The sequence below is a fragment of the Muntiacus reevesi genome, chromosome 22 (genome assembly GCF_963930625.1).
Source record: "Muntiacus reevesi chromosome 22, mMunRee1.1, whole genome shotgun sequence".
NCBI classification, from domain to species: domain Eukaryota; kingdom Metazoa; phylum Chordata; class Mammalia; order Artiodactyla; family Cervidae; genus Muntiacus; species Muntiacus reevesi.
Window position 1 is genome coordinate 30,917,148 of NC_089270.1, and position 20,794 is coordinate 30,937,941.

Here is a 20,794-nt window from a genome sequence, read left to right on the forward strand (position 1 = left end):
GATACAACTGATTTGTGTGTACAAGGTCATCGACTTTTAGCTGGCTGATAGCACTGACAAATCAATATAAACACACTGTATAATCTCGAAGTAGTCTACACTTTGCCCTTTCATCTGATTTCCACAACTGCTGACTATTAATTTAACTTATTTATTTGAGGCAAAGGAGTTATAATTTAACTTCTGAATGATTTCTTCTGGATATAAGCCTGAGCAATAGGAAAAGGATATAGTAATTGTTTAAACTACGGCATATGAACATGATGTCTATGAAATGGCTCTCGCTTCTGCAACTGGTACAGCTCACTTGCTACTTTAACTCTGGGAGTTGTGGAAAGGTGTTGGTGTGGCCAGTGGAATTTAGTCACTGGATGAATATGAAGACAATTCTGGATGAACTTGTGACGAGGGGCCATGAGGTGACTGTACTGGAATCTTCAGCTTCCACTCTTATTGATCCAAACAAACCATTGGCTATGAAATTTGAGACTTTCCCTGTATCTTTTACTAAAGATGAATATCAGAATGTTGCCAAGATTTTGATTGAGACATGGATGCTTGTGGTGAAAGATTACATTTGGATCCATCTGTCAACAATGCAACGTTTATTTGACCAATTTTCTGATATGAGTATAAAGATATGTAGTGAAGCGGTTTCAAACAAGAAGCTTATGACAAAACTACAGGAATCAAGGTTTGATGTCGTTCTTGCAGATGCTATTGGACCCTGTGGAGAGCTTCTGGCTGAGATACTTAAAGTACCGTTAGTGTACAGTCTCTACTTCTCACCTGGCTATTTGGTTGAAAAGAGGAGTGGAAGACTTTCATTTCCACCATCCTATGTACCTGTTATGTTGTCTGAATTAAGTGATCACATGACATTCATGGAGAGGGTAAAAAATATGATATATGTACTTTATTTTGACTACTGTTTTCAGATGTACAATGAGAAGAAGTGGAGTCACTTTTACAGTGAAGTACTAGGTAAGTCAGGCTTCCCTAATGACTGAGTGGTAAGGAATCCGCCTGTAAATACAGTAGATGTGAGATAGGATCTCTGGGTTGAGAGGGTCCCCTGGAAAAAGAAATGGCAACCCATTCTGGTATTCTTTCCTGGAAAATCCAATGGTTGGATGAGGCTACAGTCCATTGGGTTACAAGAGTCAGACACAGCTTAGAGACCAAACCACACACAACAACTAGGTAAGTCATGTTCATACTTGGTAGCATTAAATCCTATATTTCCTTGTGCCTTGGAAGGTGAGTTTGTATAAATATAATTTCACATAAACTTGTCTCAAAAAGTGAAAGAGTGAAATAAAGATATAAAATGACCCATAAATCTTATAAATATTATGAAAATGCTTAAATTATAAGGTAAAGTAGAACCCATTACTAGTTTCAGATACCAGGAAGTCATATACCACAAACTGAAGCACATAGGACTTCTGCAAGTAAATATTTTCCAACTCACAAAACTTCTTTTTTTAAATTTAAAAAAATCAATAGAAATCTCATTAAATGTCTTAATAAATGAAGACATGTACACAGAGAATTATACACATATTAATTATATTATACTATGTTATGTTTATGTTTATCAAAGAACAGATACATTCAAACATCTTTCACCACATCCCAAACTCCTTTACAAAAACTACCTAAAATATATATACACGGCAATATTCTCATTTGATCCAATATTTATTGTTGCTTTTTGTTTTTTATTTCACTTTCAGGAAGGCCCACTACATTAGTTGAGACAATGGGGAAAGCTGAAATGTGGCTTATTCGAAACTACTGGGATTTTTCATTTCCTCGCCCACGGCTACCAAATGTTGAATTTGTTGGAGGCCTCCACTGCAAACCTGCCAAACCCCTGCCTAAGGTCACCTGTTCCTCTTTGTTCTTCTTTGTTAACTTTGTGTTTTCAATAGGAATCATGCTGCATTTTTTATTTAAAATGGTTGATTACAGTGAGTCAGATGTGGGAAGCTGGATAAAGTGACCTTCTGGTTAGATACTGATATATTTCCATATGAACAAAGTATCTGAATTTCATTGTCATTATCGAATAAGCTAGAATATGTGGGACAATTTAAGAATATGTCAGTTAAATAACAGCTTCATTATTTGACACATAATGAAGCATAATCAGATATCCACTAAACAATATTTATAGTTATATTTCATTTTATATAAGTAATATAATATTAACTCTGTTATTATTATTATAATTGTAATGTTATAGGATAATTACATATGTCACATATTCTAGAAGTGAGTACTAACATACACTAATGGTGTAGACACAGTTTTTGCTACCTGACACTCCACATGGAAAGACAGAATACAAGCAAGTCATAGAAATTGTTATAAAAAGGAAAGTACAGAATGCTAAAAATATCCAGCATGAATCATAGGCAGTATCTCTGATTCACTGATACTTAAGGTGAAATCAGAAGAATGCTCAAGAATAAACAGAAGGGATAGGGCAGGGGTAGAAGAAGATAGATAAGAAAAGCATATAGAGTAGTAATGGTAGTTGCCAAGAAGTCCAAGCTTCGTCTAAACAGGAAGAGTCCAAGGAAAGTGACAGAGGATGCTGGTGAAGTCAGCTGGAAACAACAACTTTAAACATCTAGTAAGGGTATTAGGAAAACATTGAAAGTATTAAGAAAGAAAAGTGCAAATATTGTTTAAACGGGTTTTCCTGGTAACTCAGCTGGTAAAGAATCCACGTGCCATGCAGGAGACCCCAACTGGATTCCTGGGTGGGGAAGATCCCCTGCAGAAGGGATAGGTTCACTTCAGTTCAGTCACTCAGTTGTGTCCGACTCTTTGCGATCCCATGAATCGCAGCACGCCAGGCCTCCCTGTCCATCACCAACTCCCAGAGTTTACTCAAACTCATGCCCTTCGAGTCCGTGATGCCATCCAGCCTTCTCATCCTCTGTCGTCCCCTTCTCCTCCTATCCCCAAGCCCTCTCAGCATCAGGGTCTTTTTCAGTGAGTCAGATCTTCGCATGAGGTGGCCAAAGTATTGGAGTTTCAGCTACAGCATCAGTCCTTCAAATGAACACCCAGGACTGATCTCCTTTAGGATGGACGGGTTGGATCTCCTTGCAGTCCAAGGGACTCTCAAGAATCGTCTCCAACACCACAGTTCAAAAGCATCAATTCTTTGGCACTCAGCATTCTTCACTCCAAATTTTACATCCATAGATGACTACTGGAAAAACCATAGCCTTGACTAGGTAGACCTTGGTTGGCAAAGTAATGTCTCTGCTTTTTAATATGCTGTCTATGTTGGTCATAACTTTCCTTCCAAAGAGTAAGCGTCTTTTAAATTCATGGCTTCTATCACCATCTCCAGTGATTTTGGAGCACCCCCCAAAAAAATTAAGTCAGACACTGTTTCCACTGTTTCCCCATCTATTTGCCATGAGGTGATGGGACCGGATGTCATGATCTTAGTTTTCTGAATGTTGAGCTTTAAGCCAACTTTTTCACTCTCCTCTTTCACTTTCATCAAGAGGCTTTTTAGTTCCTCTTCATTTTCTGCCATAAGGGTGGTGTCATCTGCATATCTGAAGTTATTGATATTTCTCGTAGGAATCTTGATTCCAGCTTGTGCTTCTTCCAGCCCAGCATTTCTCATGATGTACTCTGCATATAAGTAAAATAAGCAGGGTGACAACATACAGCCTTGGCGGACTCCTTTTCCTATTGGGATAGGTCACCCACTTCACTATTCTTGCACTTCCCTAGTGACTCAGACAGTAAAGAATCCATCTGCTATGTGGGAGTCCTGGATTCAATCCCTGGGTTGGGAAGATCCCCTGGATGAAGGCATGGCAACCCACTCCAGTATTCTTGTCTGGAGAATCCCCATGGACAGAGGAGCCTGGTGGGCTACAGTCCATGGGATGGCAAAGAGTTGGACATGACTGAGCAGCTAAGCACTATACTATAATATTGCTTAAATGAAAAAACAAAAGACAACAAGCAACATGTAGTCACTGGGTTAGATGTAAAGGGTAAATCGTGGGGGAAAAGAGCACTTTGCAGGTTGTTGCTAGATGTAGGCAACAATGAGTGAAGACGGTATTCATAGTGATACGACCATACTATATCTTATAATAGTACCAACCTTATATTGTTGAGAGAAAAAATTTGTAAGTACATGTGAAACATCCAAAATGTCACTGGCATATACCCAGTGGTTCAGAAGAAATATTAACTGTTGTCATTATTTTTATTTTGTTATTATATCATACTATCATTAACCCAATGTGTGCCAGCCACCTGATCTAATTCCTAATTGAAATTGATTTTCTTAATCATCAAGATTATAGTATTCAGCAAACTGCTAGAGATTAGATATTCCATGGAGTATTTTAATGATCAATTATAAAAGTTTACATAAAAATTAATGAAAATAATTTAATACATTTAATAAAATTTACTCTAAATAAAATTTAATTTAACATACTTAATGTAAACTTTTTTAACGCTAGGAAATTTTAAGATTTTTGCCAATCAGATATATAAAATGAAATGCTAAAATCTTTTTGTGAGTTTTGAGGCTCTTCACCTGTGTTTTGGCTAAAATGAACATCCTTCTTTTATCATATAAATGTATGTATTTATAAGGAATATTTAGCTACACTAAATCATATATAATATTTAGTTGAAAAATATCAGATATAATAAAATCACAATTTTCTCTAACATTAAAAAAACATAAACTGAAATCACCATTTTCAAGATAAAGAAATTTCTTTTTATGTTCCATAAGGGCTAAACCAACTTTCTAACAGAGGTGAGGTAATATCTCCCTGTGATTTTGAAATACATTTGCCTGATGATTAGTGATTTTGAGCATCTTTTCATATACCTGGTTGTGATTTGGACATCTTCTTTAGAAAATGTCTATTTTGTTCTCTTGCTCACTCTTTAATTGAAATTTTTTGTATGAGTTCTATATGTATTCTGGACATTAACCCCTCATTCAATATGTGGTTAAAACGTTCTTTTTCTATTCTGTAAGTTGCATTTTCACACTGTTGATTATTTCTTCTACTGTGCAGTTGCTTTAAGTATAATATAGTAACACTTGTGGGTTTTTTTCCTTTTGTTGTGGTTTTGAAGTCATATAAAAAAAATCATTTTAAGACCAACGCCAAGGAGTTCCATCCTTACATTTTCCTTTAGGAATGTTATGGTATATAACATCCTTTATGCATGTTATAAGTTATAGTCTTTTGTTTAAGTCTCTGGAGTTATTTTAAGTCATTTGGAGTTATTTTTGTGAGGGGTGTAAGGCAGGGGTCTCATTTCATTTCCTGTGTCTATACTTATTCAATTTTCTCCAAAAAGAAAGAAGTGACTATTCTTTCCACGGGGGGTGTTCTTGTTGAATTGGTTGGCTATATATTCAGGGTTTTAGTTCTAAACCCTATATGAGGTTCCAATTGTCTATTTTGGGGCCAGTACACTATGATTTGAAATGTTGCAGCTTTAGTATAATTTAAAATTGGGAGGTATGATGCTTTTGTGAATATTTTAACAATATTAAATCTTCTGATTCATGATCTTAGGATGACATTCCATTTATTTGTCTTTTCTTCTGTTTCTTACAACATAATCTTTTTTTTAGTTGGAGGCTAATTATTTTACAATATTGTAGTGGTTTTTGCCATACATTGACATGAATCAGCCATGGATTTACATGTGTTCCCCATCCTGATCCCCGCTCCCACCTCCCTCCCCATCCCATCCCTCTGGGTCTTCCCACTGCACCAGCCCTGAGCACTTGACTCATGCATCCAACCTGGGCTGGCGATCTGTTTCACACTTGATAATATACATGTTTCAACGCTATGCTCTCAGATCATCCAACCCTCGCCTTCTCCCACAGAGTCCCAATGTCTGTTCTGTACATCTGTGTCTCTTTGTGCATATAGGGTTATCGTTGCCATCTTTTTAAATTCCATATATATGCGTTAGTAAACTGTATTGGCGGAGAAGGCAATGGCACCGCACTCCAGTACTCTTGCCTGGGAAATCCCGTGGATAGAGGAGCCTGGTAGGCTGCAGTCCATGGCGTCGCTAAGAGTCCCACACGACTAAGCGACTTCACTTTCACTTTTCACTTTCACTCATTGGAGAAGGAAATGGCCACCCACTCCAGTGTTCTTGCCTGGAGAATCCCAGAGAAGGGGGAGCCTGGTGGGCTGATGTCTATGGGGTCGCACAGAGTCAGACACGACTGAAGTGACTTAGCAGCGGTAGCAGCAGCATACTGTATTGGTGTTTATCTTTCTGGCTTACTTCACTCTGTATAATGGGCTCCAGTTTCATCCATCTCATTAGAACTGATTCAAATGTGTTATTTTTAATGGCTGAGTAATAGTCCATGGTGTATATGTACCACAGCTTCCTTATCCATTCATCTGCTGATGGGCATCTAGGTTGAAAAGACAAAGACAAAAACTGTATATTATCACTTGTATGTGAAATCTAAAAATGCTGAATTCATATAACAGGAGTAATATGGTGGTTACCAGGGGCTAAGAGGTGGGAGAATAGGAGAGACGTTCTTTAAGGATACAAATTAGTATTTCTCAGTAAACAAGTCCTAGAGGCCTAAGGTACAGGATAGTGAATAGAGACAGCAATATTTTATTATTATCACCATCATATTTACTTAGAGAATAGAGGTTAACAAAAATAGAAATTATAATTATATGATAAGTGGAGGTTCAAAACATCATTATAATGTCAAACATATTACTGGATATAAATGTATCAATCATGTTATACATCTTACCTTACATAATGTTATATATCAAATATATTTCAACCTTTGCTAAAAGTATATAAATTTGAAAATAAGGATATCTCTGAATCGAGCATTTCATTACATCTTATTTCCTTTTATATAAATTTTCATACGTTTGCATATTTTCTTGCCATGATCTTATATTATTTTCACAAAGATATCAGAGTATGAGATGAATACATCCACATCAGTGATTAATTTGTACAGATAGTATATATTAAAATAATACCAAATCGATGTATCTTTCACAGCATAGATGAAACAGCTTTGGTTAGCGAGCCAACATGACAATGCAATGAAGACAAGTAACTTTAAATGCTACTACTGGTCAGGAAAATTTTGCTCCTCTAAGTTTATTAAATGGGATCATTGAGCAATGTGTAATTATTCTAGTACAGAGTGTACATTTTTTAAATTAGAAAGGAAAAAGGACCACAAGACAAAATAATTCAGAAACAATACAGGCAAATACAGATTCACATGTAGTTTTATATCATTTAAAGTGAACTACTAAAAAGGTGACCAGATCTCTACTGCAGAAAGCCCTGGGGCACCTCCCCCACTGCCGGGCAGGTGCTCACTGGGGGCACTAAATAGGGGACTCTGAGGGTCCTTCACCACAGCTGACATTATGCATCCTACTGCGACATCAACTATGCAAAGGATAAAGGGCACCACAGTAAGCAAATTCAGCAATATAGTCAGTCAAATCAGTAACTACACAAGTATACCTCTGGGTTATAAACAGGACTTCTAGGACTATCTCACAGAACTTCCCAACAATAATACCAGACTTCTCAATGTCAGGGGTTTATAATTCAGACAGTTTGGGAAATTATGACAAATTTCAAGATAAAGATTATAGGGCTGAGTGAATGATAGACTTCAGTGATTCAAATATAAGTTTTCATAGTGCTAATAGAGAAATGAAATATTAATGACTAACCTAAGATAATTCTCAAAAAAAGTATGTCTGGAATAAATAAAGGATTTAGTAGACCTATAATAATAAAGAATTTAAGGTCAGCTGAATCCTGCAGTAAGACTTCCTTCCAAGAATCTATGATAGTAATTAATAACATAATAGATGAAAAGTCTCAGTATAATAGTGTTTAACAGTATCCTCTTGCCATCAGTGTGTATTGGCCTTATCTAATTTCCTGCTTATACACAAATATATTTGCATAAATATACATAATACTTCTGCTTTATTGACTATGCCAAATCCGTTGACTGTGTCAATCACCACAAACTGTGGAAAATTCTGAAAGAGATGGGAATACCAGACCACCTGACCTGCCTCTGGAGAAACCTGTATGCAGGTCAGGAAGCAACAGTTAGAATGGGACATGGAACAACAAACCGGTTCCAAATAGGAAAAGGAGTACATCACGGCTGTATATTGTCACCCTGTTTATTTAACTTATATGCAGAGTACATCATGAGAAACACTGGATTGGATGAAGCACTAGCTGGAGTCAAGATTGGAGAAATATCAATAACCTCAGATATGCAAATGACACCACCATAATGACAAAAAGCAAAGAAGAATTAAAGAGCCTTTTGATGAAAGTGAAAGAGGAGAGTGAAAAAGTTGCCTTAAACCTCAACATTCAGAAAACTAAGATCGTGGTATCCGGTCCCATCACTTCATGGCAAATAGATGGGGAAGCAATGGAAATGGTAACAGACTTCATTTTTTGGGCTCCAAAATCACTGCAGATGGTGACTGCAGCCATAAAATTAAATGATGTTTGCTCCTTGGAAGAAAAGTTATGGCCAACCTAGACAGCATATTAAAAGGCAGAGACATTATTTTGCCAACAAAGGTCTGTCTAGTCAAATCTATAGTTTTTCCAGTAGTCATGTATGGATTGTGAGAGTTGGACTAGTAAGATAGCTGAGTGCCAAATAATTGATGCTTTTGAACTGTGGTGTTGGAGAAGACTCTTGAGAGTCCCTTGAACTGCAAGGAGATCCAACCAGTCCATCCTAAAGGAGATCAGTCCTGAATAGTCATTGGAAGGACTGATTCTAAAGCTGAAACTCCAATTCTTTGGCTACCTGATGTGAAGAACTGACTCATTTGAAAAACCCTGATACTTAAGAGAGATTGAAGGCAGGAAGAGAAATGGATGACAGAGGGTGAGATGATTGGATGGCATCACTGACTCAACGGATATGAGTTTGAGTAAACTCCGGAAGTTGGAAATGGACAGGGAAGACTGGCATGCTGCAGTCCATGGGGTTTCAAAGAGTCGGACATGACTGAGCGACCGAACTGAACCCCACATAATAGATGAAACAGACCTCATATCACCCATTTCTTTCCCAAAGACATCAGGGATGATTTATTAAAAAAAAAAAAAAAAAAAAAAAGCCATTATGGAAAATAGTATAGAGTTTTTCAAAATTTAAAAATATTTTTTTAGTGCTGAATATTTATTAGCACAACTAACCAACATCCAAAATGTGAAGTTAACATATATAAGGAACATGAGGAGGAAAATCACTCTATAAACTGTATAGTATGTGGCAAGAATAATATAAAACATATCAACACCTATGGCTCAGCAATTTCTCTTCTGTGGGCACATAAACAAACAATTGAAATTATTACCCCAATGAGATATCTGTACATGTGCATAAAAGCTCAACTCACAAGAGTCAAGAGGTTGAAGCAACCCAAGGTCCAACAACAGATGAAGCAATAAACAAAATGTCATATATACAAGCGATGGAATATTATCACATTAAAAGGAAATTCTGGCAAATGTCACAACATGAAGGAAACTTATGCTAGGTGAAATAAGTCAATCAGAAAAAGACAAATACTGTACAATTCAACTTATAAGAAGTATCCAGACTAATCACATTTGTAGGAACAGAGGGTAGAATGAAGCTCCCAGTGGTTAGAGAAGAGGAATGTGGAGTTTCTTAATGAGCATAGAATTCCGGTTTTGCCAGATGAAAAAAGCTCTGGAGATTGGTTGCACAGTGTGAATATAATTAATGATGTTATACTATACACTCAGGAATAATTAACAAAGTAAATTTTATGTCATGTGTATTTTACCACAATATTATTTTTGAAAATCTCTGCTCCAGACTATATTTGATTTTCTCGGTTTAGTTGCTGGCAGCAATCCCTTCAATAATGTTTTCTATGCTCCTTCTCTTTTATGATGGAACAAATTATTTTTTCACAGGAAATGGAAGAATTTGTGCAGAGCTCTGGAGAACATGGTATTGTGGTGCTTTCGTTGGGATCAATGGTCAGTAACATGTCAGAAGAAAGAGCCAATGTGATTGCATCAGCCTTTGCCCAGATTCCACAAAAGGTACACACAATAACTTAACAGTGAACAACTATTTAATGTCTGTTAAACTCTGTAAAAGGTCTGATTTTAGACATTTTCCAACAGAAAGGTCAATTATATGATAACTCCAATTTATCTCTCATATATATAATTCAAAATATACATAGTAGGTGTTATAGAATTACAAGGAGTATCTTTCATCCATAAAAAACTTAGATTAACATTGTAATAAAAAATGATATTAAAGAGATACAGTATGGATTTTGGTGTCCTAATGGTATCATGGGGCCGGAAAAGAAACCACCAAACTCTGCTTTGTCACTTGTTCCATTTCCTTGAATGATATCTGAGGTACAGTACACATACAAATGCTCTCTGGGGTTAAATTTTAATAAAATATATAACACAATAATATAACAATATAACACAATAATGTTAAGCAATATTGATAGAAGGCCATTGTGCTTCTTGCAGTGTACACTTACCATGTAATCCTGGGCTTTTATGTGTCCCATAAATTTTGGAGCAGGCCTATCAGTGTGTTTTTCAGAGTGCTACTCAGAGAAAGGATGGACAATATTCCCCCAACTGCCATCCAACCACACTGATTTAGAGAAAATAACATCTACTTCCCTGGTTGACTCAGTTCAGTTCAGTTCAGTTCAGTCGCTCAGTCGTGTCCTACTCTTTGCGACCCCATGAATTGCAGCATGCCAGGCCCTGCTAAAATCTGAAGCAGGAAGGTCAATGTGATAGAGTGAAGATAGGGTCCTGCCCTTAAGGTGAACTCTGTAAAGTCTGGTCCTTAATGAACTCTGCTTCTAACCTGTCACATTCTTCCTCCTGATTGAAGAGGGAGAAGGGACTATAAGAAGCAGTCAAGCATAAGGAAGAGTGGCATGGCGATAATTCAGCTGCCTCTCTTCTTCAGAAAATGCAGCAGTAACTTTTTTTCTAATATATAAATTACCCCTGTGGTCTTCAGATATTTGTGAACAACTTTTTTAGTTTGCAATCTGATGGTCCTCTCCTAATAATCTATGCTATATTTTGCTGAGAAACTAAAATTAATTTATATTCATTCACAGAGCAAATAGAAGTTAAACACTAATAAATTATAACTCAGTTTATGAGAATTGCTTGGAATTCCAAAGTTGTTCCTTATTTTTCTACTGGATCTAGAGACCACATTAATCAATTCTGTCAATGCTTTGTGCTTCATTGTTGAAGTATTCAGGATCAGTTGAATAAACTGTGGTGCTACTATTTTGGAACTTTTTCAATAGCCCTATTGTCCCTTTCAAATTTCCAACTGGCTCTTATTTTCTAAAGGTAAAACAACTAAGTCTAGTAATAGTGGCAATACTTTGGATTCATGTCAAAAAATTCCAGTTGTCATTGCTTTTGCAAGCGCTTAACAGTTTATAACTTAAATGAAGCTATACTTCCTAAGAAGTACTAAGTAAATTATTATTAATAAATTATGAATAAGCCAAAGTATTTATTTCTAAGTGGCTGATGCATGCATTTTCCTCTTTGTAACAAAATGTGTGAAATTCTAATAAAATAACTTGTTATACTAAAATTGATATAACTAAACTGTCTACTATAATGGTCACAAAGAAATCAGTGAATATTAACTTTGAAGATGACAGCTAGTGTAAAAAGAAGGCAAATAAATATATAGGTTACTTGTATCTGTCACTGTCTCTTTGAACTTGAAATAAGACCACCTAGAAATTATTTAAGTTTTCGTGTTGGCACTGACATCTCAATTGTCTATGCCATCATGTGTATATCAAATGTAGGTGTTCCTCTTCATGTCAGGGTATTGTGCATGGGTGCTAATTCACTTTAGTCATGTCTAGTTCTTTGCGACCTATGGACCATATCCCTCCCAGCCCCTCTGTCCATGGGATTCTTCAGGCAAAAATACAGGAGTGGGTTGCCGTGCCCTACTCTAGGGCATCTTCCCAACTTAGGGACTGAACCCACATCACTTATGTCTCCTGCATTGGCATATGGGTTCTTTACAAGCAGCGCCATCTGGGAAGCTGGTCAGTGTATTAACAGTTAACATTACTTAATATGCCCTCATTTCTTACATGCCATATGGAAGACATGTAACTACATATATTTTGATCACTTTAGAATTGTAACTTTGAAGTTCAACTCATACAATAAGATATTACCCTTACCCTAACAGGTTCTATGGAGATACGATGGCAAAAAACCAGACACCTTAGGACCCAATACTCGGCTGTATAAGTGGATCCCCCAGAACGACCTTCTTGGTAAGACTTGGTAGAAAAAAGATATTGAAAACTTGAGTAACAGCTGAGCAAAGTGATAGCGCTTCAAAAGGAAACAAATGTATAGAGAATTATTGAAACACTTGAAAAATGTATTATTTTATTTTTATTTCATATGCAAGGGGAAAAAGGAAGAATGTATAACAATTGACATTTTATTCTACACAGTCACACCCCTTATGGCCAGAATCTTTATTTTGGCTCTAATTTCTACTCACCGTGATCTTTTCAATAACTTCCTGGATTGTTGTTCTGTTTCTGAATTCTTTCCTTATACCTCTCTTTTCTCCTCTGTAGGGGCATGCTAAATGCTACTAAAAACAAGTTCTCTTTTTATTACAGGTGACTTTCCATTTTCTGTAAAAGAAAAAAATCTGCAATCATTTTTATGACACAATAACACACTTCATGACAAAAGGTTGCTTTTCCTTCCTCTGGTTCCAGTGCCACTACCATTATCCTTCTTTTCCCCTGATACCATTCCAGTCAGACTAAATGACTCCACTATATCTTTAAGAGAATAATTTCTCTTTTTTTTGCACATGTGGTTTCTTTTACCCAGAATGTTCTTTCAAGTTGTTCACCTGCCAATCATGGATTCATCTGTGACGTTCAAGTGACTCAGCACTGCTTTCACAAAGTCTTCATTTACCCTTTCAGCAGACATAGCAGTTTCTTTTCTGAGTTCTGAAAGCAATTTAAAAGCACTCTCATATGTGTAATAATCTGTTATCTTAAAAAACACTGCTTCTTTCGTGCCTTATAAAGCCCATTTCCCATTTTCTTCTGAAAGTTATAATTAATTATTTTATTGAAATTCACTCAATCCTAGGTCATCCAAAAACCAAAGCCTTTATAACTCATGGTGGAAGCAATGGCATTTACGAGGCCATCTACCACGGCGTCCCTATGGTGGGCCTTCCTTTGTTTGCTGATCAACCTCATAACGTTGTTCACGTGACAGCCAAGGGAGCAGCTATCAGATTGGACTTGGAAAGAATGTCAACAGAAGATTTGCTCAATGCATTGAAGGAAGTCATTAGTAATCCTTTGTGAGTATACATTTTTACCTGACATTCTATCTAGAGAAGTTCTCATCTGAAGGCCAAGGAGGCAGAAATGAGCCTTCACATAAGTATAATGAGGAGTAAGATTTACTCAATGCTTTGAAAACAATCAATAATAACCTATTTTGAGTGTCTCAACATTTTTTTATGGTTTTACGGGAAAGGTTTGTCAATAACTTAAAGATAGTAGAGAAATTCTGAAAGACTAAGCATTCAAATGAGAAGAATCACTGAAATGGTAATAAAAGGGTTAAGACACATTGAGAACAAAGGTAAGTAGGGAAACATGCATCATATAAATATGAACACTCATCTGCCCACTTTCTAATTACTCAGTTTCAACTATGTAAATAATATTTATAAATACAGTTTTATTCCTAGGTTTTCTGATTTTGATAATTTTTGTCTAATTTAGAAGAATTATAAATCTAAATGCAATTAATTTGGAAGGATATGTTGAGAGATTGCTTTTTAAAAATTGCTTACACAATTTTTAAAGCCTATTTTCCATTCAAAATTATTACCAAATATTTGTTATGTTCACAGTGTTGTACAACACAACCTTGAGCTTTTATTATTCCCAGTAACTTTAGCTTCCTACACCCCTATGGGTATATTTCTATTACTCCATTCTGGTAACCAAAATTTGTTCTCTATATCTACAAGTTTTTAATAATACTTTGCTTTTACTAATATAATTAGTATTATATAATTTGCTTATTATTATATAATTTGCTTATATTATATAATTTGCTTATACTAATAAGAACTTTCTAACTTAATTTCAACTATGTAGATATTGCTTGTAAATGTAGATATATCGTGAGTTCTTTAGGTTGTGATTGATTTTGTCTTATTTGGAAGAGATATGATGGGATATTACGGTCTAAAAGCCAAATTTTCAAAAAGGAGAAATATTTGATTTGCAAATCACTTCAGGATATATGTGAATTTCAGTAACAAAATTATGTTAATATTATAAATATGTATAAGTTTCTTCCTATTGTTTCATAATGACTTTGCAATGAAATATTTTGAGAATGTCAGTAATAGTAGCACAGTGTGTATTTGTGTCTTTATAGCAGTGTTATTTAAATTTAGTGTTAGGACAGCTACTGTCCTAAATGAGCAGTGCAAAAAAAAAAAAAAAAAAAAAAGCGAAAAACTTCATTTTTTTCTTAAGTAATAGATCTTTCATTTGCTGATCCTATATAAATGTACATCTCTTTAGTATCTTTATATTTTTTTTTAATTTTAATAATGTAAAGTTGGTGTCAAAAATGGAGTTGATTCTTTAGCTGCTATATACTGAATGTTCATGGTATGCTACATATTTTATTTAGTAGCATAGTGTTACTTTACATATATTAAGCAACTTCTTTATTGCAGTCTATTCATGAGATGGTTAGATGGTATCACTGACTCAATGGACATGAGTCTGAGCAAGCTCTGAGAGTTAGTGATAGACAGGGAAGCCTGGCGTGCTGCAGTCCATGGACTCACAAAGAGTCGGACATCACTGAATGACTGAACTGATCCCTGTTGTATCACAAAAATGTTTCCTGATTACTGCAATCCTTGCAAACACCAAGTGCTCCCCCTATTTTGGCAGAAAAGGGAGAAAAGTTAACTCCATTATTATCGCTGCAGTGCCATGTTATAACACTCTGTGATTTAGAGTTCATGAATATTTCATTATTCTTCCTACTTTCTTGTCTGTTAACCATCATACCTAGGTCACGAAAATCCCCTGAATGGCTACTGACTCTAGTACTCTTGCCTGGAGAATTCCATGGACAGATGACCCTGGCAGGCTACAGTCTATGGGATTATAAAGAGTCAGACACAACTGAACACAAACACACACACAGTCCATCATCATTTCCACGGTAGAAACAGTAGTTCAGGCAGTGTAACTGCAATGCCTGAAAGTGAAATTTTGAGTCTTCTCCACATTCTAAGAGAATCTTGCTCTAAAAGAACAAGAACCAGGAGAACAATATGAGAAAACATTTTCTGAGAGTATACTAGATTCTAAGAATGTCTATAAGAATCAGTATGATATTCTCAAAATAACCAGATAAGGTACTATTTCTATCCATTTTATACAAAAATGAAAACCTGAGGCACAGACTCTATTGTGATTGGGTCTTCCAGTTATGAAATAAAAAGTTTAAAAGATAAAAACATTTTTAAAAATTAATAAAATTAAGTTTTTAAAAAACTAAGGGACAGAAAGAATAAGAAGCTGCCAGCAAGTATCAGAGTCAGAAATCAAACCAAGTCAATCCACTTCCGTAGATTCAACTACTACTTCACTAATGTAAGATCATCCCTTTCTGGACCTGTCTCTAAACCTCATCATAGATTTACTTGCTATAGCTGGATTATTACTGCACTTTAAAACATGTTTGCCAGATCAATTAACACTTCTTTACTAGATAATTCAATCTTTGAACAGACAAATTATGAATTTTCTTCTTTTTTTTTTCATTTTGGAACAACTCATGCCACTTTAGATTACACAGTCTTTTCACTCTCATTTTCTTTCTTTTCTTTGTAACTTGAAATCCTATAAATTTAAGAAATCCTAGCCCATAAGCTGGGCTCCCCTTGTAGCTCAGATGGAAAAGAATCCACCTGCAATACAGGAGACCCTGGTTCAATTCCTGGGTCGGGAAGATCCTGGCAAAGGGATAGGATAATCCAGCATTCTCAGGCTTCCTTGGTAGCTCAAAAAGTAAAGAGTCTGCCTGCAATGCAGGAGACCTGGATTCAATCTCTGGGTTGGCAAGATCCCCTGGAGGAGGGCATGGCAACCCACTCCAATATTCCTACCTGGAATATCACCATGGATAGAGTAGCCTAGCTGGCTACAGTCCATGGTGTGGCAAAGAGTCGGACATGACTGACTGATAAGCACAGCACAGCCCATAAGCTAAGATCTCAGTAATCACCTTGGAGGAAAAGGAGCTACTTTTCTTCCACTGTGTTGCACTCTTTGTTACCATTTGCAAGAACATTTCACTTATTTATCTATTATAGCTCATTCTATAAATTGATCACTGATTTTCCTTCAGCTATAAAGAGAATGTCATGAGGTTATCAGCCATTCAACATGATCAGCCTATGAAACCCTTGGACCGAGCGATCTTCTGGATTGAATTTGTCATGCGGCACAGAGGAGCCAAGCACCTGCGGCCCGCCGCCCACGACCTCACCTGGTTCCAGTACCACTCTCTGGACGTGATTGGGTTCCTGCTGGCCTGTGTGGCAACTGCTGTGTTTGTCATCACAAAGTGTTGCCTGTTTTGTTGCCGAAAGTGTGCTAGCATAGGAAAGAAGGGGAAAAGAGACTAGCTGTTCCTGAGATGTCTAGCAGGTTTGCCACATGAATAGAATTCCTCATATTTATTACAGTAAGATGAATTATGATAAAGTTCGACTCCTCTTGTGACAAAATGTAAATTTTACTTTCAAGGAATTTTCTATCTGATGAAAAATATGTCTTGCCAAGAATAAACACTGATGAAAAATGAAATAAATAGTAAAACTATATGCATACATATTGAAATTATTTTAATTCAAAAGTTAATCTAAAAAGAAATGATTGTGTTTAACTACGTTTCACATGCTCTATGTAAAAACAACAATAACAAGTCTACTTATAGCATGTGTCATTTTCTTGATATTCAGAATTTTTAACTTCATTTTCATGTCAAATTTATAGGTTTTTCTTGTTAGTGAAATTGTTCAATAATTGGAATTCTGTAAAAAGATTCAATCCTTTATTCTATTTGTGAGACCACTATCAGTTCTTCATTTTTACTGTGCATGCAGCCTCAGCATCACTTCTTCCTACCTAGAGCCATGGCAAGATACTTGCTTTCATCCAGTTTAGCTTATTTCCCAGAAGAGTGTTTGTAGAATTAGAAATATAGCAACTGCTACCTGCTTCCTATTATAAAATTGAAATATTTGTGAAAATCTTTCATTTCATGACTCAATTCTCCTTTTCTCATTCACCTTTTTGTCACCTATTATTTTCCCTCCCATATTCAACTTTTAATAATGGATGTAAGTTCTCAACTGTATATTAAGAAATTATATAACCTGGACTCTAAAAGGACTTAGAGAATTTTCATTCTCTCAAAATGTACCTGAATTTATCTGCAGATCTTAGCTATATCTAAATACATATCTGTCTCTATATACTCTTACAAAACAAGACACAGCATCACTTACCTACTTGCAGATACAATGTGCTGTCCAATGGGTTTGGTGACCACAGATTGAATTAATTACTATTGCATTATAATGCATTTTGAACCACACTTTTGATTAGCATTTATCATTCTTTTGTCTTTTTCTTCAAGCAGCTATTGCCTCATTCCTTACCATAGCACTTCTGTGTAAAATTCAATTCTTTATCATGACAGAAAATAACATAGACATCATGTTCTTTAAACCTGGGCCCACTATGGCTGACATAATCAGCATCAATGAGAACAATACAAAAATTACAGAAATGTTAAGAAAAATTGATGACTGAGATGAAAGCAATCTGAAGCCACATTCATGAAAACTGTACATCAGGAAAGCAGTTTATGATTGAAGTGGTCTGGTGAAGAAATGAGTATTTTAGTCAAGAAGACCACCATCCACACCATATGACATTCATCAACCTAAGACATAACTAATATTACAAATAAAATCAAACATTGATGCTCGGAGAATAATAGGAAGATTTACCACAGGACTTTCCATATAACCCCTCTAGATAATTGACACATTTCTGAAGAAAAGCAGAAATAATATGCTGCCATAGTAGAGAGTATTGTTAACTCACATATATAGGCTTATATAATTTGCCTCAAATTTATCCAGCAATAATTGCAACATAAAAAGGATTGGTAGTCACTGTACAATGGGAATGACTACAGATCTACAACAGAAACTCAAGCAGCCCAAAATGAAAATAAAGAAATAATACAAACAGGGAATCCACAGAAGTAAAATTGCCAATGATAATTTAAAGGTGACAAAAGTCACTGGTTCTTCAGGAATAAAAATTAAGTCAAAAAATTATTATTATTTTTTTTTTACCAGAACTTTGCAGAGCAATTTATCTGGTAGGACTAATTTTGGAGAAGTATAATAACATGGAAAGAATCATTTTAAATGAAATTTAAACACACACTTGTTTTACATTCAAACCCAAAAGGGAGACACCATCCCATAAAGTTTAAGGTATTGTACTGGAAATGCAAATAGTGTAGAGTTTAATCACTACAAAATTACTATGGATTAGTTTGGGATCATTGCAGCTACTCAACTTCCCTATGCTCCAGCTGTTCCATCACATAAAGTAATGACGATAAAGTAATTGTATCAGTCAGTTCATGGGGTTAACAGAGTCTGAATACATTAACATCATAAAGGACTAAATAAATGCTGTACATAGTGGAATGTAATTTGCACTAACTTTTCTCATTAAAATGAATAAGGAATGTCAACAATGATTTTAGTCTAATTTTTAGTGTAATGTTTCACACATAAATGATAATAACAACATTTTCTATTAAATTTGTAGAAATTAAATGTCAGAATTAAATTTATCATACAGGATTGGATCAAGGTGGTGGAACAAGAGGACATGGTGTTCACATCCCCACACAAACACATCAAAAATGGATCTTCCTGGGGAGCAATTCTCTCAGAAAACTATCTTCAGACTGGCAGAACTCATACAAATACAGACCCAAGAAAGATTTCCATATAACTCACAGGATGGAAAGAAGTTGTAAGATTGGTTGTTCCTGAGAGATATATAAAAAAGAGAGAAGACCCAAACAGGTGAACTGTCCCCTTGGGGAACTAAGGAGTCAAGACACCCAACGGGTATCCCAGAATGGTACAGGAGACAAGGATCAAGATCATCGCAAGAAAAAGAAATGCAAAAGAGCAAAGTGACTGTCTGAGGAGGCCTTACAAATAGCTGTGAAAAGAAGAGACGCCAAAAGCAAAGGAGAAAAGGAAACATATACCCATTTGAATGTAGAGTTCCAAAGAATAGCAAGGAGAGTTAAGAAAGCCTTCCTCAGTGATCAGTGCAAAGAAATATAGGAAAACAATAGAAGGGGAAAGGCTAGTGATCTCTTCAAGAAAATTAGAGATACCAAAGGAATATTTTAGGCAAAGATGGTCTCAATAAAGGACAGCAATGGTATGCACCCAAAGAAGCAGAAGATATTAAGAAGAGGTGGCAAGACTACACACAATAGCTGTACAAAAAAGATTGTCATGACCCAGATAATCACGATGGTGTGATCACTCACCTAGAACCAGACATCCTGGAATGTGAAGTCAAGTGGGCCTTAGGATGCATTACTACAATCAAATCTACTGGAGGTGATGGAATTCCAGTGGAGCCATTACAAATCCTGAGATGATGCAGTGATAGTGCTGTACTCAATATGCCAGCAAATTTGGAAAACTCAGAAGAGGTCAAGGGACTAGAAAAGTTCAGTTTTCATCCCAATCCCTAAGAAAGGCAAGGCCAAAGAATGCTCAGACTACTGCACAGTTGCACTCATCTCACTTGCTAGTAAAGTAATGATCAAAAATCTCCAAGCCAGGCTTCAGCGATATATGAACGGTGAACTTCTGGATGTCCAAACAGGTTTTAGAAAATGGAGAGTAACCAGAAATCAAGTTACCAACATCCGCTGGATCATCAGAAAAGCAAGAGAGTTCCAGAAAAACATCTATTTCTGTTTTATTTGACTACGCCAAAGCCTTTGACTGTGTGGATCACAACAAATTGTGGAAAATTCTGAAAGAGATGGGACTATCAGACCACCTGAATTGCCTCTTGAGAAATCTGTATGGAGGTAAGGAAGCAACAGTTAGAACTGGACATGGACCAACAGACTGGTTCCCAATAGGGAAAGGAGTACATCAAGGCTGTATATTGTCACCTTGATTATTTAACTTACATGCAGAGTACATCATGAGAAATGCTGGGCTGGATGAAGCACAAGCTGGTATCAAGATTGCTGGGAGAAATATCAATAACTTTAGATATGCAGATGACACCAACTTTATGACAGAAAGTGAAGAAGAACTAAAGTGCCTCTTGGTGAAAGTGAGAGAGGAGAGTGACAAAGTTGGCTTAAGGCTCAGCATTCAGAAAACTAAGACCATGGTATCTGGTCCCATCAGTTCATGGCAAATAGATGGGGAAAC

The 20,794-nt window shown here is 36.0% G+C and overlaps 1 protein-coding gene across 5 annotated transcripts; it reads left to right on the plus strand.

The window, feature by feature from the left end:
- Positions 1-254: 254 nt before the first annotated feature.
- Positions 255-16,906, plus strand: LOC136152676 (UDP-glucuronosyltransferase 2B18-like). 5 transcript variants are annotated; one of them, XM_065914007.1, is made up of 7 exons: positions 264-581; positions 933-984; positions 1,740-1,888; positions 10,057-10,188; positions 12,374-12,461; positions 13,312-13,531; positions 16,627-16,906. In XM_065914007.1, the coding sequence occupies exons 1-7, from the start codon at positions 264-266 to the stop codon at positions 16,904-16,906; spliced, it is 1,239 nt and encodes a 412-aa protein (XP_065770079.1). The 5 variants fall into 5 exon arrangements, with proteins under 5 accessions (XP_065770075.1, XP_065770076.1, XP_065770079.1 ...); XM_065914003.1 differs by having other exon boundaries at positions 255-984; XM_065914004.1 differs by having other exon boundaries at positions 261-988; positions 1,744-1,888.
- Positions 16,907-20,794: the final 3,888 nt, after the last annotated feature.

Bases quoted from the DNA above. Each gene is read 5' to 3' on its own strand.
- LOC136152676 (XM_065914003.1), top strand. From the start codon at position 255: ATGAACATGATGTCTATGAAATGGCTCTCGCTTCTGCAACTGGTACAG. The intron at 1,889-10,056 runs GTCACCTGTTCC...ATTTTTTCACAG, and splicing joins CTGCCAAACCCCTGCCTAAG to GAAATGGAAGAATTTGTGCA. The intron at 10,189-12,373 runs GTACACACAATA...TTACCCTAACAG, and splicing joins TTGCCCAGATTCCACAAAAG to GTTCTATGGAGATACGATGG.